The sequence below is a fragment of the Quercus lobata genome, chromosome 2 (genome assembly GCF_001633185.2).
Source record: "Quercus lobata isolate SW786 chromosome 2, ValleyOak3.0 Primary Assembly, whole genome shotgun sequence".
Classification (NCBI taxonomy): Eukaryota; Viridiplantae; Streptophyta; class Magnoliopsida; order Fagales; family Fagaceae; genus Quercus; species Quercus lobata.
In genome coordinates this window covers 44731295-44757193 of record NC_044905.1, presented here as the reverse complement: position 1 = coordinate 44757193, position 25899 = coordinate 44731295, and the positions used below count along the sequence as shown (strand labels likewise).

The window sequence follows — 25899 nt, the reverse complement described above, 5'->3', positions numbered from 1 at the left end:
GGACTTGACATCATGTCATTCCCAATAGCAACGTGATAGCTGAAGTTCCTTATAGTTGGTATAGACTATTTTACTAAGTGGGTAGAAGTAGAAGCCTTGGCTACCATTATGGAGAAGAACATAAAAAGCTTCGTTTGGAGAAACATCGTCTACAAGTATGGAATCCCCAGAGTCTTGGTATCAGATAACGGGAAACAGTTTGACAACGACTCCTTCATAGATTTTTGCTCATAGTTGGGAATCAAGAACCACTACTCCTCCCCCGCCCACTCACAGGCCAACGGGCAAGTTGAGGTCACAAATCGATCCTTCCTTAAAATCATCAAGACTCGGCTCGAGGGGGTAAAAGGTGTATGGCCAAAAGAGTTACCAATCGTACTATGGGTGTATAGAACGATGGCCAGAACACCATCAAGGGAGACACCGTTTCGATTAGCTTATGGAAGCAAGGCAGTCATCCTAGCAGAGGTTGGACTCACTAGCTACAAAGTGGATAATCATGATGAAGGAAGGAATGACGGAACTATGCGTCTACAACTGGATCTATTAGATAAAGTTAGGGCAACAGCTGAATATAGGCTTCCACGATACCAAGACCTCATGGCTAAGTACTACAACTCTCGAGTCAAATACAGAGACTTCAAGGTTGGAGACCTCGTCTTGAGGAAGGTAATGGGTGTGGTTAGAGATCCTACCCAATGAAAGCTTGGCCCTAATTGGGAGGGACCCTATGAAATCACATCATGGCAAAGGAAATGCACCTACCACTTGGAGACATTGGATGGACAGAAGCTACACCATCCATGGAACACCGAGCATCTCCAAAAGTACTACCAGTAGAAGATAGCATGAAGAACAACAGTCCTCATTTCCAGTTTATTTCTTTTAGTTAAATTTTTGCTTGCAGAAATTTTTAGGCCCAAAGGGCAGGTTTTTTTCTTTTAAGAACAATTTTTCTACATACATTTACCATAATAAGAGGAGTTTATTTAGATATGTCTTGTGTATTTACCTATTTCTACATGTTTATTCTACATGTTTAACAAAGTCCACAAGTGGACGGATTCAACATAAAGTCCATAAAAGGGCAAGTTCATCCCATGAGGGTGAGTTACCATTATTAAGCCCCTAACTGGATGACTCTAGAGTCCACTAGTGGACGGGTTTATTATAGAGTCCATAAGTGGACGGATTCATGATAAAATCTATAAGTGGACGAGTTTAGTCCATATGGACGAGTTAATATTATCAAGTCCACGAATGGATGGATTTAAGATTAAGTCCATAAGTCTACGAGTAAATTATTATTAAATTCCCAAGTGGACGGATCCATGATCAAGCACATAAGAGGATGGGTTCATCAGATGAGATGAACGGAAAATTATAGTCTATTATGTGGATAAATATAGGTCCATAAATGGATGGGTTAACCCCAGAGGATGAACCCCAGAGGATGAACAAAAAATTATCAAGTCCTTAACATGGACGGTCTCATTAGAAGACATGTTGGATTACAAGTCCATAAGTGGACGGCCTCATCAGGTTAAACAAAAAATTATCAAGTCCATAACATGGACGGTTTCATTAGAAGACATGTTGGATTACAAGTCCATAAGTGGACGGCCCCACTAGTTTAAACAAAAAATTATTTAGTCCATAGAATGGACGGGTTCAACAAGCATGTTGAACTAAAATCACAATCCCATAATGATGATGGTTTCAACAAACACAGTAGATTAAAAAGATATTAAGTTCATAATAGGATGGGTCCATCCAAGAAGATTAGAACAAAGTCCATTTAAGAGGACAGGTTCAACTCCACACTAAAATGAAAATTACAAGTCCATGACAGGACGGGTTCATCTAATAGGACCAGAAAATTATGAGAAACATAAAGTAGACGGATAAAATAAATATTACAAAAACCCATAAAGGGAGATGTATATATATAGAAAGCAACAGTTAAATTAAAAAGCTGTTCTTCAAAAGGATTACATTAAAAAAAAAAAAAAAAAACTACTGTTGAACGAGGGTGTTTTCTTCTTTCTCCTGCTCCATTTGAATGTCATCAGAATAACGGATGCTGTCCACGACGAGTTTAGCTTGGATTTCAGCAGCAGGGTTGTTAACAGGACCGTCATCAGCGAACAACTTGTCCGTGCTCTCAGAGTGGATGGGCTGAATTAAGGTTTGGGCCTGGGCATCAATGTTGACTCAATATGTCCAAGTTAGGGTAAGAAGCCTTAACTTGATGAAGGGTGTTGTCGAAGCCTTCGGCAAAGGAGCCTTCGAGCTCTGCCAGAAGGGCATCGGAATCATGATACTCATGTGTCGCTTCTTCCTTCGCCTGATGGAGCTGGTCCCTGATGTCACGAATTTCTTTCTCCTTGTCCTCCAGGACCTGCTTTAAAAGCTTCATCTACTTCTCTAGCTCCTTCCTAGCTTCCTCTGATAAAGCAAGCTTCTTCTCCTGGACAGTCTTCCAGGCTTTCAACTCGTTCAGTTCATCCTCCGTTAAGCTCGCCTTCGCCCTAATACGGTCCAGTGTCGTCTCATGGTTCAGGCAACGACCCATTAACCCCTTCATCATTAACATTGCCTTGAAAACAAATGGGTTAGTAACAAGGCGAGACAAAGGAAAGAAAAAAGAAAAAGTGGACGGATATAGTTACCTGAGCAATGCAAAAGAGACCTGTCTCTCCTGTGGCCTCCGTTGCGTGGTTGCTCAAGTCCTCATAATCATCAGTCGTGATGATGGACGAGAGTTGTTCCAGTGCATATTTTGAATCCTAGCAAAGGAGGATGGGTGCTTTCTCAGTGATGGGAACCAAGTCCGTCATGAGTCCATTGCCCTTTCCTGGGCCAAGTTTCTTTATTTCAGCCTTCAACCCCACAACGGGCTCTGGGACCGTCTTGGGTTTCTTGGGAAGATGGTTAGTCTTCTCCAGCTGCTTCCTTTTAGTGGACGGATGGGACGAACCCGTCCCCTTAGAGGGTTGGCCCTCAGCTTGTTTTTTCAAAGTAGCTTCTGCTTGATATAAGCCCTTCTCTTGGTAGTGTCCATCTCTACACAGAGGTAGACGGATGTTTAGAGTAAGATAATGTAAAAACAAAGAAACCAAAATACAGGATGACGGACTTATGTTGGTGAACTTGAGCGTCGTATCAACGGGCGTTGCGGTTGGCATTGGTTCATCACAATACCAGTGTAGAGTGTCTAAATTGACCAACTTAGCCCACATCCTCTCCTCTAACTTGGTTTTGTTAAAAAATTTCTCTGAAAAACTCCACTGTTCAAGTGAAACTTGTGGACGGTCCCAAGCTGCAACAGGAGACGAACAATTAAAATAACATACAGAAAATTTAAAACAGTAATGAACCTTGATATAGACAGATGCATAGCAAACATGTGGCATTATGCCACATGTTTTGTTGACAGGCATAAATTCATTATCACTTGGGTGACTCATCCACTCGTCACCTTCCATAAAGAAATAACGACTCTTCCAATCCCTGTTGGAGTTTGGGGTTTCACAAATGAGCCTCAGCAATGGGCTCCTGGGCAAGAAACTATACATGCCCTTGGACTGAGCTATCTCAGCAGGACGTAGCAATGAAAGAATTCTTCCACCATCAACCTCCGTGCTCCATTTGACATAGCACCATATAAGACCTCCATGCTAAGGAAGACCCTCCAAGTGTTTGGGGAGATCTAGGTGACGGCTAACCCAAGGTATTGGAGGAGGCGACGGTGTAGACTGCTTGAGGGAAACCTGAGCCCGGCCTTAAGCATTTGCTCATAAACTCCATCTGTAAATCTTTCCTCTTGCAGCTGTCCTTGAGTTTATTGTGAATCTTCTCCATTTCTGAAAGGAATTTCCTTTGATTGCAGAGCTTTTCCAAGGCAATAAGCATATGCTGATAAATTTCTCCCAATGAGGCTTTATTCAAAGTTATTCTTTGGATATTCATCATGCGAAGGGTTTCGTCTCCCAATGGTTTTGGAAGAGAATTGAGAAAAGTCCACTTGATATTCACATCATCCATGCCATTAAACTATGGAATTTGGAACATGGAGTTCAGCAATACACCATGACTACATGTCAAAAAACTTTTCATGCCACTTAGAAGGAGGAGCATCATCAATAGTGAATAAATGCTTCGAATCTATCATTGATGAATAGGTGAGACGAGTCTAGTTGTCTGGAACAAAAGGTGGAGGTGGAAAAATAAGTGGTTGAGGTGGAGGATGAAGAACATCATCTTCTTCTACTATTGGTTGATCATCTTGTTGATACATAAATATTCCTTCAAGACCAAGATCAGAAAGATTCAAATCAGTATCAGTAATGATTGGGAGTATAGGCGGGTTATTTGAGTCTTCTAGAGTGATGGCTTTTAGGAAAGATGAAATTGGGTTTGGAGGATCAAGATCTATGGTCAACATGTTCATATCTGGGGGTTTGGAGGATGCACCAACAATTGGATCTGAGTGTTGGGATAATGGGTATTTATTAGGGGAGGGTTTATTCTGTGATTGGCTTTGAGTCTCTGTTTTGGGTTGGATTGGATATGTTATGGCTGGAAAGATTCCATTGCTCTTGAGAGGGTTATGATCAGGGTGTATTGTGGTTAAGGGTTGAAAGTTTTGACTTGTTGAATTGGACAAGAATGGAGAGGATAAAGGTATAGACAAATCTTTGTACAACGTCTGTCTAGATTGGTAGGGGGTACAGACAAATATTGGACAAACCTGTGTTTCTGTCTTCTAGGATTTCTTTATAAACTAGAGTTGTGACAACAATTGTTTTCTTTCTTTTTCTTTTTGTTCCGAAAGGGAGAAGGAAACTGACATATCTTTGACTGTGGATGCAATTGTTGAAAGCTCTTGTTCTACTTTCTTGATTTTCTTCTTCAAATCATTGGTAAGAGATTTAGAAGATGAAAAGGTCTGTGTGACTACTTCTGCCAATTTTTGCTGGTTGTCAACAATCTTTAAAAGAGCTTGGTTTTGGGCCACATCATTCTCTGCTTGCCAATTTAAAGCTGCCTCTACTGACAAAACTTGTTTTTGGGTTCCATCTGAATTAGTTCCAACAGGAGTTTTGATCTTCCAAACATGTCTTGTGTTGGCTTGGGGGTGGTCAAAGTTTTCTAGTGGAGGAAAATCTTGATCATAAGAAGATGAAGGTCTGTTAATAGTGTAGCAAGGTAAAGGGTTTTGCGTTTGGGTTTGTGTGAAAGGAGGAGGATGATATTTATATAATTGAGGGAGAGGATATTCTAGTAATATGGAATCAGTGGAGAATTGGGCTCATGGTTAGGATTTTGTTTAGGCTTGGGTTCTTTGCATGGAGGAGGAGAAGACTAGGGTTTCTGTTTTTTGGTCTGGGATAAAAGACATAATAGTCAAATTTTCCAGAAGGTTCTCCCAAGAGATCTACTACAGGATCACCAGCTTCATATCTTTCTTTCAAGCTTTGCTAGAGAGATTTTTTCTTTCTTCTTCTCGATTGATCATCATCATCAATCTTCTTTGCATTCATCACAATCACAAATATCCCACCATATATGGCTAGAGGATGATTTTCCTTCATAACAACGTTTTCCATCTTCACAGAATGCTTCAATTACAAGACCTTTTTCAGCAACTTATGGTACAGGCTACAACATTGCCATCTAGGTTGGAAAGGCTGTTATATCCTTCTTTTCTGGTGGAGCCTTCAGGAATCTTGTCTCTACTTCTCCATTTTCTTTCTTGATAAATAAAGGATTATTGGACTGGATTGGCTGAACTGCTTGATGAAGTGACTCGTACTTCGTGATCCATGAATCTGGGAAAAGGGAAGTCATCTGGTCCCTTGTATGCTGTCTAGGGACAAATGTACACATCGGAGTTAATCCCAGATCAACTTGAATAAGCAATGCATCATTAGTTTGAGCTATTTCTGGGACTGCTACGTCAAAGGCATGATTCTGGAGCCTATAAGCAAGCTGATAATGGAGTGTAGCTGCATAAGTATCTTGTACTTGAGAAGCTCCAATAATCTGAACTTGAACTTTGAGAGCATCACAAAGATGGGGATCTTTTAAAGGCATATTGAAATTTGAGAATAATGTGACAAAAATAGTTCCAGCATTCAGAGTTGTCTAGATAGTTCTTATGACTGCATGTTGATACTCCAAAAATATGGAGTCAAGAAGTACCATTCTAGAGACTGCAAGGAGTCCCTTTCTTCCATGGAAAGTTAATGCCAACCTTACAGCACCAAAGTGGAGATGAGTATACCTTTGCTTTTTCCATGAGCTAACAAATTCCCTAGGAAGGGAAAGAGTAATGAAGTTTTCACCATCATTGGTTGGAATATTGAACTGGTCAAACTTAGAGGCTTGAACATATTCTTTACAGTAGAAGGATAAGAAGGACCAATATATATATATATATATATATATATTTTTTTTTTTTTATGGTTTTTTTGAAAGAGAATTGGGGTTTATTAAATATAGTGTAGGGATTTACAGTAGGGAAATCAATAATAGGGATTTTACTATCTTCTGGTACAGGGGAGATTTCATATAAATATTCTAGTCTATTTGCTGTGGATTTATGAAGGGAAGGATCAAAAGGGAATTTAGAGGTATCACTCACTACAGAAGATATAGTAGCCATAATAGTTTTCAACTAAAAGAGTTGTTTTCCACACACCAAACAGGACCACACTACCAACTTTTGGCTAAAACGTCCACAAGGTGACTTTGAAAAACTAGCTTCTTTGGTTCACTTAAAAACATACTCCTTAGTGTTCTACTTGATTATATAGTCTAGTGTTCTGATGTGATTGATACAGAGGATTCACTTATTATGGCAACTGTAAATCACAGAGCGTACTAATCAAAGGAGATGAAAACGTGATATGGCTTTGATACCAAATATAGAGGAACATGTAGAAAGACACAAAATATAGAGGAAGACACAGAGATTCAAAGGGGGTGTAAGAAGATTATTATGGAAGTTGGTTGAGAATGTAGAGAGCTAACAATACATACAATATTACTAGAAGATATGGATTAGAACATGATACTATATACAACAAATTTACTGATATTATTAGATTGAAAAGAGTTGTTACATATGACATGAGAATTTTACATAAGTAGGAAGGAAGGGAGTTCCGAAACTCTAAGGCTTTATATCCCTCCTTCATACACTGATCTTCTATTTATAGCACTCGGAACTCAAACTACAATTCAACATATTTTACAAGCAATTATTTTGCTGACAACACAGTAGAATGCACGGGCTTGACAAAGCATCATAATGTCTTTTGGTAGGAGTTGTTGGAAATGATAAAAGCTGAACTTGATAAAAGCTAGGGGAAATGATAAAATTTGCTACCATACGGAGGAGTGAATGGTTCCAATAGATAAAGATGCAATCTTCGTCCTTTTTTTAATTTTTTTTAACTTTTTTTTATATATATAAGTGTTAAACACAATTAGTCCCATCGATCTCTTCCTTGGAACCAATCATCATCAATATCCAGATCTAGGTCATGATTGTCATAATAAGGGTCATTGTTTATGAAATGATGGGCAGCTAGCAAAGGATTTGGTAGTTCCCAAGCATCAACATGTGGCAATTGCTAGTGATAGACTTCTGGAGTACTTGGTCGTGAGTCATTCGGGTTTTGAATTCCTATGTTGAGTGTTTCTGTCCACTTGAGTGCTTTCAAGCAATATGACCAAGAGGGGTCCACATGCACATGGAGAGAATTATTTAGATTAGTGAGCCAATGGACTTCTGGTGGGTGGAAAATTCTTTCTGCTTGAACATTATTTTTTGAATTAAACTTGACAATCATGGATCCTGTAGTAATTCCATGTCCAAATCTTGTATGAGCTTCAGTGGTATATTATTTCCAATCTCCATCATGAGCATCATTTTTTAGGATTTCAAACCAGAATTTTTCAAAATATCTATTATTGTTTGGGAAAAAGAGCTTGTAAAATCCTGGTTCAAAGTGAATGCATAAGTAATACTCATTGAGCAGATACCACATGTAAAGGTAATGGAAAACAGTCTAATTGGATATCTAAAAGGCAAAAGGTGTTTTCCATGGCTGGTCAGGGTTAGGATAGATGGCTAGAAAATGGTTGTAATGTTGTTTAATGTAATCATGGAGGACACTGATGATTCTTTTGGATCTGGCTTCAAGGGTTAAGGTTTTATGTGGTCTTTTATATCTGAGGGAAGACTTTCTATCATATCAGTTATGGAATATGAATGTGAGGATGAGGATAGATCTGTGATAGGGTATACACACAAGGGTGAAGGAATGACTGTGGTATTAATGGTTGGGGATTTTCTAGAAAGATAGTCAGTAATCAAATTATCTTTTCCTTTGATATGCCTGACTTGGAAAGACTACTGTGAAAACCAATTTGACCATTTGAGCAGTTGAGGATGAGGGAGCATCTTTCTTTTGAACTGAGGCATTTTTGGAAAATAAGACATATCCATTTCAACTAGGAAATTATGCCCAAGGAGATGAAATTGGAACTTTTCAATTCCATTCTTTACTGTAAGTATTTCTTTAAACGTGGAATGGTAATGGAGCTCTGAGGTCTTGAATGCACCACTTTTATATCCACAAATTCCTTTTTCCATCAGTTTCTTCAAAAAGAGCTACTGCTTAGTATTCATCACTGGCATCTGTTTGTAGTACACGCTTGCCTGGTCCTGGAATTTGCATGGAGAAAGCTTTTCTGCCAAATTTTTCAATTGCTGAACTGCACTTGTATGGGTTGAATCCCATTCTGGGGGGTTCTTCTTCAAGAGTTGAGCTAGACAGTTTCTATACTTGGAAATCTTTGGTATGAAATCAGACATATAATTAACAATTCTAAGAAACTGTTGTATCTGTTTGGTAGTAGAAAGCTTGTCTGGAAACTCTTTAAGAGACGTAGCAATATGTGGCTGTAGAGTATACTTTTCATTTGAAATAGTTATCCCCAAAAACTCTATTGATGTTTGCCCAATGACCATTTTTTTCTTTGAGAGCATAATTCCTTGAGATTTCACTAAATTATAAAATTCAGCAAGCAATTTTTCATGAGAATCTGCATCTTTTGAGAAGAGAAGAATATTATCTACATAGATCAATGCATTTGCCAAGAGAGGTTGAAACAAGGTCACCATTGCTTTTTGAAACTGAGATGGAGAATTTTTTAGTCCAAAGGGCATAACCATCCACTGGTAATGATGATTTGGGATGCAAAATGCTGTTTTGTATTTGTCTTCCGAATGAATTCTTAACTACCAAAATCTTGCTTTAAGATCAAACTTCGAGAACACTTTTGCATTTGAAAGATGCTGGAAAAGGGCACATTTTTTTGGCAAATGAAACATATCATCTACTAGAAAATGATTGAGATCTTGGTAGTTGATTACCAATCTGAGTTTTCCTCGGATTTGCTCAGCATGCTTGTTAACATAAAAGGCTTCACAAGCCTATGGGGAAGAAGTGGGTTCAATGAGTCTTTCAGTGAGGAGTGCGGAGACCTCTTGTTTGGCTAGAGCTAAATGAGCTAAATGTTCTGGATTCATTCCTCTATGGTTGGCTTTTGTAGGATTGACATCTTCATTCTTTTTAAAGGGAAGGCGTATGAAAAAGTCTGGGTTCATCCACAAGGGATTTGGATTTTTTTTGTAAGAACTCAAAATGGCTATTTGCACAATATTCATTAATGATCTGGAGTCTTAGGGAATCATAAGGATCAACAACGAACAAGTGAGGAACTTGGGTCCAAGTAAGGAGATGTTTATGTGAAAGTCCTTTTGATGACCATCTAAGGTTTGGTGAAGGATATCAAAGCCTATAAGAAGGTCTCTACCAGTGAGAGGTGATCCAAGAACTTGATGTTTTATGGTGAGGGTTGGGAAAATTCTGATGAGTATGGGTTTGCCCTTTTTTTTTTTTTTTTTTTTTTTTTTTTTTTTTGTGATTGGGAATGTTTCTCCATTTGCTACACGGAACATCTGGTAATGAGGTAACTAGAATTCTTCAGGTAAAATTTTGGGATGAATGATTGTTGCTACTGCTCCGGTATTAAATAGGGCAACGACAGGGGTAGGTCTAGATTATATGTCAAGGAGAATGTGAACTTGGGCAATAGGAATGGGGCTTGCCAAAGAGACTAAAGCAGGCTGAGAAGTATAGATAGCTTGAATTGAAGAAATTGATGGAAGAAGGAATCTTTGTGGATACAAAAGTGGTGCATTCAAGACCTCAGAGCTCCATTACCATTCCACGTTTAAAGAAATACTTGCAGTAAAGAATGGAATTGAAAAGTTTCAATTTCCTGGTTCAAAATGAATGCACAAGTAATACTCATTGAACAGATACCACATGTAAAGGTAATGGAAAACAGTCCAATTGGATATCCAAAAGGCAAAATGTGTTTTCCATGGCTAGTCAGGGTTAGGATAGATGGCTAGAAAATGGTTGTAATGTTGTTTAAGGTAATCATAGAGGACTCTAATGATTCTTTTGGATTTGGCTTCGAGGGTTAAGGTTTTTATGTGGTCTTTTATATCTGAGGGAAGGCTTTCTATCATATCAGTTATGGAATATGAATGTGAGGATGAGGATAGATCTGTGATAGGGTATACATACAAGGATGAAGAAATGACTGTGGTATTAGTGCTTGAGGATTTTTTAGGAAGATAGTCAATAATCAAATTATCTTTTTCTTTGATATGCCTGATTTGGAAAGACCACTGTAAAAACCAATTAGACCATTTGAGCAGCTGAAATAATAAAATTGAACGTAAGAGGACTAAAAAAAAAAACTAAAAAAAAAAAGAAAAAAAAGAAAAAAAAAAGGGGGACAAGCTTCGTTGTCTTGTATTGTATGTAAGCATGAACGACGAGCTAAAAAAAAAAAAAAGTTTGAACCCGAAGAGTCTCTCTCTTTGCGCGTATGCGAGTGTTTCGTCCGAGGAATCTTTCTCCACACAAAGATGAAGCTGAAGCAACTAGAAGGCCTCCTCGGTGATCTTCAACAGTTCTCCAACCCAAAGGTCTCTCTCTCTCTCTCTCCTCAAATAAATACCAACAGACAGACATGAGTGTTTAATCATACCTCTTTCTGATTCATCATTCTCTATGCTGCAGGTGGAGCTGGAACAATACCCAACTGGACCCCACATTGCCTCTCGCATGCTCTTCACTGTATTCCTCTCTTCTCCAACTTCTCTTATACATCTCTATAAGTCAAAAAAAATTATATTAGCTTTATCTGATTCTAATTTTGGTTGTATCAATCCCTTTTGTTTGTTTGCCGATCTTGGTCTTTGTCGAAATTGCTTATGGGCTTGTAAAATTGACAACTTTGGCTACTTCACTGTCTTTAAACAAAACTTGCATCCAACTTTCAAATTAGGGAAAAAAAGAGAAGATTGTAGCTTTTTTCTTTTAAGTATTTGTTTGTGATAGTAGCTTGAATTTCTCTGTGCTTATCTCAATCCTGAAATAAAGCCACTTATAAGTCGCTTTTTTGAAGGTGGAAATGTTATGGGGGTAATATTTTGAACCAAATGGCATGGCCTGTAATTTTTGGTGTTATGCCAAGAGCTACAATTTCCTATGATTGTGGTAGAATTTAACATTATGCTTCCACTTTGTTACTGTAAATTTTCTTTTTGGTGGTTAACATGATATTTTATTTTATTATTATTATTTTTGGGATAAGTAACCACACCACCTCCAAAAACCAAGCCCTGGTCCCAAAATTTTGAGGTTGGGTATGGATCCTGAACAAACTAGTCAGGGTCACATATCCTTTTCCGACATTGTATTCCATTTGAACTCATTCTTTGTTACTTCCTTAATTGACGTGTCTTTTTTTTTACTACTTCCATTAATGTTATTTTTGGGGTTAAGTAACATGTTTAAAAAATATATCAGGCAGAGAATTCATTTGGGGATATAAGCAGCAAGGTAGTGGCCGATTTTGGTTGTGGCTGTGGTACATTAGGTGCTGCCGCAGCTCTTTTGGGTGCAGAGTAAGAACCATCTTTCCCCTTCTTTTCTTTCTGCTTTCTCTCATTTGTTTTAATTGCTAAATTTTGGCTGAGATTTAAAGAATGCATCTGAGGCTTAGACTTGGCTTTGTCATCCGTTTTATCATTTATTTCTCTTTCTATTGTATCTTAGGCCATGTATTTTGTTATGCATGGTCCATTATCTATTTCCTTACTGCCTCTATCTGGCATTTATTTCCTCTTCTTATTTCTTCACAATCCCCTTAACTTGAACAAATTTGAAAGTATGCAAAAGAATTTGCATTATTAAAAATCGAAGCAAACATTTTTAGGACTTAAGGATGATAGTTTACTCATTTGTGTTAATTTGTACTGCTCTTAACTTTGTTTACTTTGAATAGACATGTTATTGGCATTGACATCGATTCACAATCTCTTGAAATTGCGTCACTAAATGCAGAGGATCTTGAGGTACGGTCGTTTTCTTGAATTTGTTAGGTTGTAATGTTTATAGGTTTTATTATCTCGAAATGTTTATTATTTCATAGATTAGGAGATGCATGAATGGAATAGCCCAATAGTTTTTGTTTTATTGTTCATTTATTGATTGATTGATTGATTTTCTTTTTTTTTTTTTTTTTTGGGGGGGGGGGGGTGTTTCATATATAAGTTTCGCGATGGAAATGTTTTTAAGTAAATCTCTCTCTCTCTCTCTCTCTCTCTATATATATATATATATATATATATATATCGCACACACACACACATACATACATACATACAACATATGTCCCTAATTTTTCTTGTAAGTGGTTGTTCATTGTTGATGATTATGAATTCAATAATTAGATAATTTTGTGTGTTGATTCAACTAATGTATTGTTGCTTTCTTAATGTCTTGAACCTGCAGTTGGATATAAATTTAATACAGTGCAATGTCAAGAACTTAGGATGGAGAGGTAACAATTTTTGAACCCAAACTGGCCACCCCTTTGTGTCTGTCTTGTTGAAGCAGAATATTGTAATTGACTCTTTTATTAAAATTTCAGGGCTCAATGAGGTGGTTAGAACTTATAATTCCCTAGAATTCCAGGAATCCAAGTATATTGTTGACATTTAGGATGATAGAATAGAATATATTCTTTCTCTTTTTGTGCAAATTTATTTTAGTATTCACTCTTGCTGGTAACAACCAGGCTCCATAATCTGAAATCTTGTAAGTTTGCAACAAATTGGTTATTTATTATTTATTATTAATAAGTTTGCAACAAATTGGTTTTTGACTAGCTACAGTGCGTTTGTGTAATATTGCTGTCACTCCACAAAGGGTTTCTTTGGAAATATAGGATTTTGTAATTTCAAGTAGAATAAAATGTATGTAGTCACTTACTTTACTATAATATTCTATCTCAAGAAACACTGCTGGACTAATTTTGGGAGATAGCATATAAACTTTTAGCAGAAAGTCCATGATAGGTTTCATCTTGCATTGGTTGTATTTATAAAGATGATGAAAGGACGGAGATGTGTGGAGAATGGTTTTTTTGTTCACAGAAGCATGGATGGCAGGGACTTGAATTTCCAACTGCTTCTCTGATGATTTCCTGTATTGCTAGTTTCTGGAAGTTATTTATTATGTGATGCACAGGACAGTGTAGGTGTAATCTTTCTCTCTCTCTGGGATTACAAAGGGGTGGGGTGGTGGGATTTATGTAATAAAAAGTTGACAAAATAGTGGGGTAGGTGACTTAAACACTAGTAGATAACATCTGAGCCTGTGATAATAGATAATATTTTAACTTGGATTTTAATATTACATTTTCACTAGATGTGTGCCATGACTTTGTGACTAATTTTTCTTGACTTTTTTGTTCCTTGTATTTTCTTGATCACTTATTTAGGTCAAACTGTTGATACTGTTGTAATGAATCCTCCATTTGGAACCCGGAAGAAGGGTGCTGACATGGAATTCCTCTCTGTGGCTTTGAAGGTAGTGGGAATGATCTCATTATTTGGATGTTTCAAATGCATCTGAGCAATACTTTTTTCTAATATGTGTTCTATATTTTGCTTTTACTATCAGATTGCTTCTCAAGCAGTTTATTCCTTGCATAAGACCTCAACAAGAGATGTAAGTAATTACCTTTGATATCCAGCTTTTAGAATTAAAACTTAATTTCACTTTATAACATGGCATGTTGATTGCGCTTTATTCATGTCTTATGCATCACATTAATTATTTGATTGAAGATAGTTATTCAGCCAAAAAAAATAAGAAGAAAAAGAAAGATTAAAGATAGTTATCTAAAGATTCGGTTAATCTTGTACTACAAGACAAGCATTTCCTGTATTAGATACATAGCGGAATCTGAGAGCATTTCAAGATGCTAGCATGTGTAATCTTTATTGTATAAATGAAAGATGGTCAGTATGGTGAATTATTGCCACATTCTGTTTCTTTAAATTTATGTTTTTACCTCTGATGGCTTGGCAGAACTACTTTTTGGTTGTTGTTCTGGACTGAACTACTTAAGTTGAGCCTCATGCTAAACAAATAGGTTCTGAAACACCTCAAGAAACTATTTAGTAAATGCCTAAAATTATTCTATGAATTGATTTTGGACCATATGATGTGGATCTCGTTATTTTATGCCATCATTTTTCTTTTGTCATTGCAGCATATCAAAAGGGCAGCCTTGCGGGACTTCAATGCTAGTAGTGCTGAGGTTTTATGTGAGGTCGGTGAAGATGGCTTTGTTCAGTAATACCCTGATATTTCCATTAAGATGTTGCCAATTGCATATGACCTTATTTTCGGCCAAACCATTCAATATTGCTCACAAGTCATTCCTTTATTTTATGCTGTTTAATGAAATGGTTTGATGAGTACAAATGATTTGGTTGTGGACATGCTATTCAGCTATTCATGTTATGTTTTCATTTTGTCAGCTTCGATTTGATGTACCACAGCTATACAAATTTCATAAGAAAAAGGAAGTGGACATTGCTGTGGACCTCTGGCGATTTGTGCCCAAAGTTAATCAAGGAAAGGGGAACTAGCGTCACATCAATATGTGCATGATTAAATCATAGGAAAAGAATATAAATATTAAAATAGGTATAGGAATGTGCCTTTCTAATTTTATTGGAGTTCTTTACATAGATGTATCCTGTAACAATTGAAGAGACAATGTTGAGGCGTTTTTTTCCTTCCTATTTTTAATTTTATACCCCTACTCAGTTCTTAATTTTATGAGAGCTGTATTAAAATTGTTGAAATGTACTTCTATTCTCAGGTTTACACTCGGTTTTCATATTTTTCTACTTCTTATATGGACTTGTTTTACTTTAAATGAGACAGACTACTTTTTTATTTTTTGGTAAATGGGATTATAAGACAAAGAAACTACACAAGCAACGGATCAATAGGACAACGCCTACTTACATACAACCCAGACAGGTCATGGTTAAGAGCAGGGAGTAACTCCACCAGAGGAACATCAAAAATGTAGAAGTCTTCATTTTGTTTCACACCTTTTCTGGCAAGGTAGTCAGCGCATCTATTAGTTTCACAGTAGCAGTGGCTGAAACGAATGCGTGGAATCTGAGCTGCTAACTGCTTGCAGTCATCCAGAAGGGGAGAAAGGATTGAGATTTGTCCGATTGGGATTTTTGAGGACATCTATTATAGCTTTTGCATCCAACTCTACTTCAACAGATTGGAAGTTCTTGTTCACACAGATGGTTAGGCCATCCCTTAACGCCCATAACTCCGCATCAAAATTCGAAGTAACACCAATCTTTCTTGAAAAGTCTACCACCCAATTACCAGACTCTTCTCTAATCACACCTCCTCCACCAGCTAGTCCCGGGTTGCCTAAAGAGGAGCCATACGTGTTTAGCTTCCTCCAACCACTACTTGGCCTCTCCCACCTAATATTCTTCATAATGAAACTGTTGGCTTTCTTCCACTCTGCAGCACACCAGTAAAAATCACTTGCTTGACTGATAATATGAGCAGCCAAATTTGGGTTGGGATCTCTATTCTGAAAAATTACACTATTCCTTTGCTTCCATAGCATCCAAATGGCAAAAAGGAACACAATATTCAAGGGGGGTTTGCTGTGACAATTAAGTTGCTCTTTCCTAGCGTTCACGATCAGCCATGTATGAAGATCACATGTAAAAAAGTTCCTGTCCATCTTGGAGATGCCTAACTGCTTCCAAAGTTCTTTGCTATCCCCGCAATCCCGCAAAAAGTGGATAATAGTTTCCGGTTCGTCTCTGCACCGAGGGCAATAAGGGTCAGAACTGACTCCTCTTGAAGCTAGGCAACCTTTTACACCAATACTATTGTGAAAACATTTCCAAGCAAAGAATTGGATTCTTGGAAGGATTTTAATTTTCCAAATCCAATCCCCCTCGAACTCATGGTTGACACTTCCTGAAGTTGCCAATTTATACGCACTATTTAGATCAAAATTCCCATGGGAGTTGGCTGCCCACGACAGCCTATCCTCACTTCTAGCTACTGATTTTGACATCTTGAGGAACAAGTTTACCCAAACTATCAATGTGCTTCAGTCAAGGCCTTAATTTCAGTTGTTGAAAAACTTGCATTGTGATTTTTGGTGCGCAAATGAAACAAGTTTCTGCCAAATAAATTAATGTCAGGTCCTGTGAATAGCCACCGCTTGATGTCCTGTATGTCCATGGTTATACCTTGGATGCCAGGTAATGTCATTCGTGCACAAACGTAATGGGCACAGAATAGTAGTAATGTGATGTCACAAAAACGCATGAATTTTACGGAATCCACTCTCATTTTGAAACCCATATAAAATTCAATACTAGTGAACATATAAGGATGAAGATGACTTGTATTTTAGTGGAAAAAAGCACCATCATAGAACAAATTCAGTGTTAGAAGTAACCATCATTTTACCCAAAAAGAACCTTCAGGCAAAACTTTTTAACTGCAGAACCAGATTTTTTCCTTATAGGGTTTGGGGGATGGGGGGGAGATATCATAAAAATTCTTAGAGCATGGGCCCACGTGATCTACAGCTCTTACTAGATCAGAATACTAAACTTATGCAACCAAAAAATTTATTTAGTGTGTTTAGTGTGTGTTTGTATGAGCTTATTTTGTTTTTGTTAAAGTGCGGACTTGAAAAAAATAATGCTTTAAAAATCTATACATTCCCTTTTAGGATGAACATAATGATTTACTCAACAAGAAAAAATAGTAATAAAAAGGTATTTTGCCATGCCTTGATCTTATATATTTAGTAATTCAAAAATGCCTCCACAGAATTGTATATCCAACTTTCATACTGCAAAGAACAAATTAAGAGATGCTCCTCTTTTCATCTCAAAATATAGATGCCGAAAGTAGCTTTCGTGATCATATAACACATACATAGGTGCCATCTGCGTATGTAACATTAATCATAACAAAAAGAATCAGACAACTCTCATCTAAAATTAGTCTTAGCCTCGATATCTTTGTGCTTGCTAACGCACCATGTTCCACAGGCTTCCCACATCTGGTTGTGCTGAAATTGATGTGTTTTTATTCTTCTCATGCTTCAGTTGCTGCTTTTGCATTTTCTTCAACTTTTTCCCCGAGAGTGAACCGAACAAACCTCCTAACTTTTATGTTCTCCCCAATTTCAGCTACAGTTTGTTTCACCAAGTCCTTCACCAAAATACCATCATTCTTAATGAAAGGCTGCTCAAGAAGAGCAAGCTCCCCAAGCCTCTTTGAGATCCTCCCCTCAACAATTTTCTCTCTAATGTTCTCGGGTTTTGATAGGAGGTCCTCTCTTTGCATTTCAAGCTCTTTTTCCTTGTTCACAATACTCTTAGGAATATCTTCAATGGATACGAACTGCACTTGTGGGCAGGCCACAATTTGCATTGCCAAATCATCAACCAACTCCTTGAATTTTTCACTTCTACCAACAAAGTCAGTCTCGCTGTTCACTTCAATAAGAACTCCTATGCGGGCATCATGAATGTAGGACCCTATTCTGCCTTCAGCTGCAAGCCTGCTAGATTTCTTGTCAGCAGCTGAAAGACCCTTCTTTCTAAGGTATTCCTGTGCCTTCTCAAGATCCCCTCCAGTTTCAGAAAGAGCTTTCTTGCAGTCCATCATCCCTGCTCCAGTTTCTTCTCGTAGTTTTTTGACCAATGTGGCAGAGACTGTTACTGTTGGTTGCCTACAATAAAGAGTTGAAAAAAATACAACATTAGTAAGATATAGAAGAAAATGTCGGCTTCTTTTCAAATTTGTGGAAAAAAAAAAAAAAAAAAAGGAAAAGGAAAAGAAAAGATATTTGGTAGGTCCATCATCCCCACTCCAGATAATTTTTCACATTTACTGGCTCACATAAAGAGCTAATGAGTTATTCTCCCAGAAGAACCATCAACAGCATTCAGTTTACGAAACATACATATAGGAATTTGAAATTATTTTATTTTATTTTATAATTCAATTGTTACATCACGTGGGGGGAGGAGGATTTGAACCTTGGTTCTCCTCATAAAGGAGACCAAGCAATGTCACTGAGTTATAAGACGCTTGACTTGATTTATGATGCATCTTATATTAGATTCATAATATCAAGGTGCATGAGAGAGCAGGAAAAAATATTTGGTAAGAGCCAACACGCTAGAATTTATTTGTATTTTTATTTTATTTTAAATAATGCCAAATTGATGCCAATCTACTTTTCAAAAACCATCAAGTTCTTTGAACTATGGAATGTTTTTTCTCAAAAAAAAGAAAAAGAAAATCATAATATGGTTATTTCATCTAATCTAATTTCCCAGCTTTAAAACACTCACATACAATAGCAAGTTAGAATTCAAAGAAAGCAGTCACTTACTTTTGAACAGTTTCCTTGGCTTCCACTGGAGCAGGCTGCTCTTTTTCTGCTTTGGGCTCTGCTTTTGCTGCAGTTTGGGCTGCCACCTCAGCAGCAAAATCCTGGCTTTTTTTTTCCAAGCCCTCTCCAAGATTGTACCGCACAAACCTTGTCACTTTTATATTTTCTCCAATGGTTGCAATGGTCTGCTTCACCCAGTCCTTTACCACCATCTTATCATTCTTGATGTATGGCTGCTCAAGCAATGCCACTTCCTCGAGCCTCTTCCTGATTCGCCCTTCAACAATCTTTGATCTGATTTGCTCTGGCTTTGACAATAGATCTTCCTTCTGCATCTCAATCTCTCTTTCCTTGTTCACAATTTCTTTTGGAACATCTTCTGTAACAAGATACTGTACTTGAGGGCATGCAGCCACTTGCATGGCTAGATCATCTACCAGCTCCTTAAAAATGTCACCGCGAGAAACAAAATCTGTCTCACAGTTTACCTCTACCAAGACACCAATCCTGCTATCATGAATGTAGGAACCTATCCTTCCTTCAGCAGTGGCTCTGCTGGCTTTCTTTTCTGCACTTGCTAAGCCTTTCTTTCTAAGGAATTCCTGAGCTTTAACAACGTCCCCTCCAGTCTCTGAGAGAGCTTTCTTGCAATCCATCATTCCAGCTCCTGTTTCTTCACGCAGCTGCTTCACAAGAGCTGGTGATATAGCAGCTACAATCCAAATATAAATAGATGTTAAAAGAGGAGACAACTAACCAGTAGAAGATTGCTACTAAACACAGTTGAATTCTTATTGATGACATCCTTCCTTAATATGCCAAGGCCTAAAGTTTTTAATAGCCAAAAGAACATCTATTGAAGAGTTGGCCCATTCTTATTCTTGGTTTATACTTTATAATATCCTTTTATGAATTGGCAAATGTCTTGGTATCAGATAACAAACTATGATGTACAATAAATATTGCAATAAAATAAAAAAGAGAGTAGAAAAAAAGATAGTTCTTGGTCCATCCTCATATGATTAGATTCTATATTTTACATACATTAACATATATTAATGCATGTACATGAAAATGTTATTATCTATATGCATATTTACACTACCTACATCATCACACCAAGTTTCTTCCTCTATCACACGGTCATGCTTCAGAACCATTGGACAATCCCAACCCTTTCCATACTAATGAACTAATGTATCAAACGAATGTTATTTAGGTTTGTCTTCAAGTTATAATTTTTAACTTGTTTACTTTGGGTTTGACAAAAAAAAATTGTGAGAAGCATTAAAGCTAGGGAAAGGAACAGGCAAAATGGAGAGAATAAAAACCTTTAGTTATGCTTTCCTTGGGGGAAGAACTGCCATTGTGTCCAATTGAATTAGTCATGCTGCCATTTTTCTCAGGGGCAGCTTCCACATTGTCATCTTCAACTTGTGAGGCACAAGGAATTTCACTCTCTGCAGCAGGTTTTTGATTCTGCATGGCATCATTGGTACTGTCAACAGGGCTCTCTACAACTTCTTTGATTGCTTGACTTCCTGAAGAGATAACTTGATCATCAGCTAATTTTCCAGAGAGATCAGAACTTTCATCATTTTCCTCTCCGTCTGTACATAGAATTGACAATTCAAACATATACCCACCAAAGTGAAACAAAAACATCTTGAGAAATGCAAAATCAAAGGACCTAAATCCATACAGTACTTACCAATCCATCATTACCATCAAACCCAACAAAAAGATTGCATAGAAAAAAAATTTGCAACATGAACCACAGCAAAGATTATAATAGGAGAGGTGTCTCAACAATTACATGTTCACTGGATGAACCTTCCTATGATATATCTTACAAATTATCTTTTACTGTTAAATATATTAACTGATACATTATTGTACAGGAATTAATAATGTTTGGTTTCAAGTGACCACCTCAGACAAGGAGTTATTACAGAAACTACACAGAATAGAAGACACAAAAAACAGAGAGAGCTGGGGAGGGCACAAACCTTTGGTTTCCTGGGTAGGAGCATCTGGTTTTAAACCTGAGCTGGTTATACTTCCATTTTTATCAGGGTTGGGTCCAACCTCATTATCTTCAGTTGGTGCACCAGAAGGAAGTTCATTCTCCGCACTAGATGCTTGTATCTGGAGTTCATGATTCACTACTGCAACATCAGCTTGACCCTCTATAATGTCTACTGCGGCTGGAATTTCTGAAGACAAGATTTGATCAGATATTTCATTAGATGACTTGGATTTTCCTTCAATTTCTAGTCCATCTGTTGTAATTGCCTGCTCAATTATCTGATTTGCAGTAGATACACTCCCTTCAGGAGCTGAAATTTCAGAAGTCACCTCTGCTTCTTTCTCTATGGTTTGAACGGCGTCATCCAGAGTTGGTGTTGAGCCAGGGATAGTGCTTTGCAGGTTCTTTTCATCATCTGAAACATCAGTTGATGTATGATCTAATGTTCTGGCTACCACATCCACCTCCGTTGAAGAAGCTTCATCATTTATTTCACCAAGCGAATCAGATTTTTCATCACTTTTCAATCCATCTGTTTGGGAAGCCTCTTCAGTTATCTTACTGAATGTAGATACACTCCCTTCAGGAGCTGAAATTTCAGAACTCACCTCTGCTTCTTTCTCTATGGTTTGAACGGCACCATCCAGAGTTGGCATTGAGCTAGAGATAGTGCTTTGCAAGTTCTTTTCATCATCTGCAACATTGGTTGACGTAACATCTAATGTGCTGGCTACCAAATCAACCCCCACTGAAGAAGCTTCATCATTTATTTCACCAAGCGAATCAGATTTTTCATCACTTTCCAAACCATCTGTTGGGGAAGCCTCTTCAGTTATCTCACTGGAAGTAGACATATTTTCTTCTGGAGCTAGAATTTCTGCACTCAACTCTGCTTCTTTATCTATGGTTTGGGCAGCACTGTCAATACTTTGTGTTGAGCTAGAGGCAGGGTCCTCCTCATTGTCTGCAATATTGGTTGAGGCATCATCTAACGCAGTGGCTCCCACATCTGCCTCCTTTGAAGAAGCTTCATCTTCTTCAATTGTTTCTTCCACAGTAGAAGGGACACTGACCATCCTCTCATAGCTGCTTGCTGGTTGAGCCTGCTGCTCCTGCACTTCATCAGACCCGGTTTTGCTTTGGTTTACTTTTTCTTCTATTTTTTCTGAAGTCTTTGTTATTGCTTCAGTTGCTTTCACTAATTTCTCCCTCTCATCCAAAAACATAGAAATATCCTTGTTTTTACGAAAAGCAAGCACAAAAGGGTTTGTCGCAGCATGGACAACCCCTTGGTTGAGCTGTGAATCCAACTTTGCAATATCTTCTTCTTTCTTCATTGTCAAGGTTACCCGCCCTCTTGAGATACGCAACACCCGGACACTGACTTCTTGGCCAACCTGTAGTGAAGAGTTCCCCATAAGAGTTCCAAATCCTTCATCAACTTCCTCTGACATGGGCAAGAAACCTTCTTCCCCATCAGGAAGAGATATAAATGCACCAGACCTTGTCATATTCTTCACTGTGCCCTCTAGGTCCTGCCCCTTGACAAACTTTGAACTTTTTTTTACCTCATCCCTCCTCTGGTTAGACATTGGAAAATTCCTATTGGCTGGTCCAGCCTTATCACCACTGGCAGGAGAATCTTTCCGTTGCCGCAGGTTACTAGCATCATCCCTTTCACGCATAGTGAGAGAAATTCGTCCTGTCTCAGTGTTTGCTTCAACTAATCTTACCTTCACCTCTTGGCCAACAGAAACAATACTTCCGACATCCTTAACATAGCTATCACTCAACCTGGAAACATGCACCAGCCCATCAGTGAAAGCTCCAAAATCAACAAAAGCACCAAATGGCTGGATTGATCTAACTTTCCCGGTAAAACTTGCACCAGGAACCAGTTCCTCATCTTTTACAGGTGGCATCTCACTTTTCCTAACAGGTCTTGAACGTCTGGACATAATTGAAGTAGGACTGGCATCTGGTTTATTGGACAATTTTTCACTACCTCCAACTCCACCGGATGGATCTTCTGATGCTCCTGAGGAATCTTCATCTGCAATAGGTGAATCTGCCTCCACTGCCACATCAGTTCCTGTGGCTGATAATCTATGGATTCTAGATATATGATGTAAAGAACATCCCCTACTATACTGAGGGAACAATTTAATAGAAGTTGACAGAGGTAACAGACACTTCTGGGGAGATGGTGTAAGTTTTGTAGGTTTCCTTGCCAAACTGGATCTTGTCAAACAATTGTTCTTCCTTGTTGCAAACACAGTTCCAGGAATAAGTGAAATATTGCTTATAGAATATGGCATTACTGGCGTCATATTGACTTGAATTACAAAAGTCGAGCTATTAGTCTGCAGCTAAAATAAGTTCTTCATCCCTTGCTTTTCCTGCACAAACATAAAAATGGGGCATGACAGAACCCTTGAGAGTTTGAGATTTAATTAGACACCTGCTGTTGGGGTGACTTTCAAACCAAGATGCTTAATGTCTTCAGAAGATATAGAAGAAGTCACCAATTTGGCACAGCAAGAGACATTTGCAATCGAATGCATGAACTACCATCTAGAGCTTTGTGATAAAATTTTTTGCTCCGCAAATCAGTTTCATGTTCAATACAACACATGGAAATGAGGAAATCTAATCATGCGAAAACCCAACAGAAGCTAATTTTAAAAATACATAAAAACATGAACTAAAACTCAATTCATATATCTGGACATAGTTTATCCTGATAGTGGAATACAAAAGAATCTAAGCAACCAACATCAAGGCAGATAATTCAATCAATGTTCCCATGAAAATAATCAGTGGCACAACACAAGGATATTTATCCTCTCCATTGTTCAATGTGATAAGAAATTGTCAGAAAATCAATTTCGTAATTTTTAGAAATCAATTTAAAAAATACAGCCTTAAGGTACATTTCAAAGCATTAAAAAAAATGAGAAGATACAAGCACTTGTCCCCAATCCTGTGTCTACAATCCAATTCACACAATTCTCCATCAGTGTACTACAACTGGCAAACCATTCACAACTAAACAACCCAACACACCAAGCTTTCTACAGCAATTCAACGACTAATGAAGGAAGAAAAGTTCAACAAATATCACAAGAATTCACAAATTGCTGAAACAGCCCCATAGCCACAAGAGCAGGTAAGAGCAGTAAATAACCAAAACCCACATAAATTAACAACAACCCAATATTGAAGGTCATCCAAATTCACAAAGCAGTATAAAAGTCAAAGACCCATTTGTCCAAACAAAGTAAAGGTAGTACCTTTGAAGCCTGAAGAGCCTAAAAGAACTCAAAAGAGTAGTACTTAGAGAGTTAGAAAATGTTAAAGAGTGTCTGAACTTTGCTCGTTCAGTGGTGAAGGGAGGGAAATGAAAGGTGGGGCTTTAAATCCTTATCTTTTATGACATTGTTTTTTTTTATAGCTCATGATGGATAGGAAATCCGGGACGAGGTTCTTCGGCTCTTTTGGCTCGAGGGGTAGAGCCAGCCAAGCCAGCAAGACCATGATATTATCACTAATAGTACTGGTACTATTTCTTATTCTTTTGGGCCTTTCAAGATTGGAGTTTGGTACTATTTGGACCCAAAATTTGGTACTGCACAAATAAGAGCAGGCAGTAGGCCCAAAAATAAACTCATGTTGTGCAAGTGATATTGGGTAACTGTCTAACGGGTGCTCCAATTAATAAATTCTTTTATAAAATTAAATTGTAACAAGTGCTGGTGGAGGACAGGAGAGAGATTTGCATCCAGTTGCGGCTGCTCCACGTTTCGGTCAGGATACTTGCAAAAAAAAAAATTGCATATATATATATATATATATATACACACACTAAATTAATCTATTTTGACCACCCTAAATAAAAATGTTGAATACCATGATTTGAGAATTACAAGAATTTGAGTTCAATAAAAATAAAAGTCATTTTTACTATAATTTCATAATAAATCCTATGCGGTAAGTTGTTATTGATTTTGATTTGAGCCCAATATTGACATCACTTTTTTTACTCATAAATATAGCATGTCACATAAGATTTGTTAAATATTGTGGACATAACATTACTTGAAAAATAATTGTGGCCCCTCAAACATAATCTTTAATCCCTTAAATAAATAAATAAATAAATAAAAGCTTACATACGAACAATAAAATGTTTATTCAATAACAAAAAATAAAAATAAAATTTCCTAATTAATCAAATTTGTAACATGTTCAATCCATTAAATAAAAATAATGACAAATATACCATTTCGTAGTCACAGTCAATTTGATCCTTACATTTTGGTAGTAGTCAATTTGATTTATACAATTAACTTACTAACGGAAATGCTTATGTGGCAAACAGTACGTATTGTTGGCACACTTAAAGTTGACATGGCTAATAAAAAATAATATAAATTTTTAATAACTTAAAAAAAATACAATATCAGCATTTAAATTAACAAAATTAAAAAAAAAAATTAATCTCCCAATTTTAAAAGACAGAAAACAAAAATTTAGATCATTCCCAATTTTCCTTGCACTTTCTTTCTTGTCAACCAAACATAAAAACATGAAACTCAAACCTAGATTTAGACCATATTTGACTATTATTCTCACTCAAACCCAAATAAACTCTTCTAGCATCTACTACCAGTAACACTGCCACTTGATTGCCAATGAAAACTCATTGTCTTCGCTCTCCTCCACTACCATTGATCACCACAACACCTTTGGACACAATGTTGGCCAAAACAGATAACACACACACGCACACGATTACACAAACTTAGACACCTTCCTGCCTTCAATTCTTTCCTTGGAACCATTCTCTTTTCACATTTGACATTTGGGTAACCATTTTCTGTTTGCTTGCCCAGAAACAAAACAAAATATAAAAAGGGTAAATTATAGTA

At 37.4% G+C, this 25899-nt stretch overlaps 2 protein-coding genes across 4 annotated transcripts; one reads left to right on the top strand and one right to left on the bottom strand.

Annotated features, from left to right (window-relative positions):
• The first annotated feature begins 10942 nt into the window (after positions 1-10942).
• LOC115975691 (methyltransferase-like protein 5) lies at positions 10943-15347 on the top strand. The gene is made up of 9 exons (XM_031096578.1): positions 10943-11083; positions 11178-11234; positions 11970-12067; positions 12448-12517; positions 12957-13005; positions 13948-14036; positions 14130-14177; positions 14725-14784; positions 14996-15347. Exons 1-9 carry the CDS (start codon positions 11024-11026, stop codon positions 15104-15106), a joined length of 642 nt encoding a protein of 213 aa, XP_030952438.1. The 5' UTR covers positions 10943-11023; the 3' UTR covers positions 15107-15347.
• Positions 15348-17294: 1947 nt separating this feature from the next.
• Positions 17295-24442, bottom strand: LOC115975690. 3 transcript variants are annotated; one of them, XM_031096575.1, is made up of 5 exons: positions 24262-24442; positions 20949-23367; positions 20271-20549; positions 18940-19651; positions 17295-18270 (listed from the first exon to the last, which is right to left on the bottom strand). In XM_031096575.1, the coding sequence occupies exons 2-5, from the start codon at positions 23296-23298 to the stop codon at positions 17631-17633; spliced, it is 3981 nt and encodes a 1326-aa protein (XP_030952435.1). In that variant the 5' UTR covers positions 23299-23367; positions 24262-24442; the 3' UTR covers positions 17295-17630. The 3 variants fall into 3 exon arrangements, with proteins under 3 accessions (XP_030952435.1, XP_030952436.1, XP_030952437.1); XM_031096577.1 differs by having other exon boundaries at positions 17298-18270; positions 20271-20480; XM_031096576.1 differs by lacking the exon at positions 24262-24442 and having other exon boundaries at positions 20949-23401.
• Positions 24443-25899: the final 1457 nt, after the last annotated feature.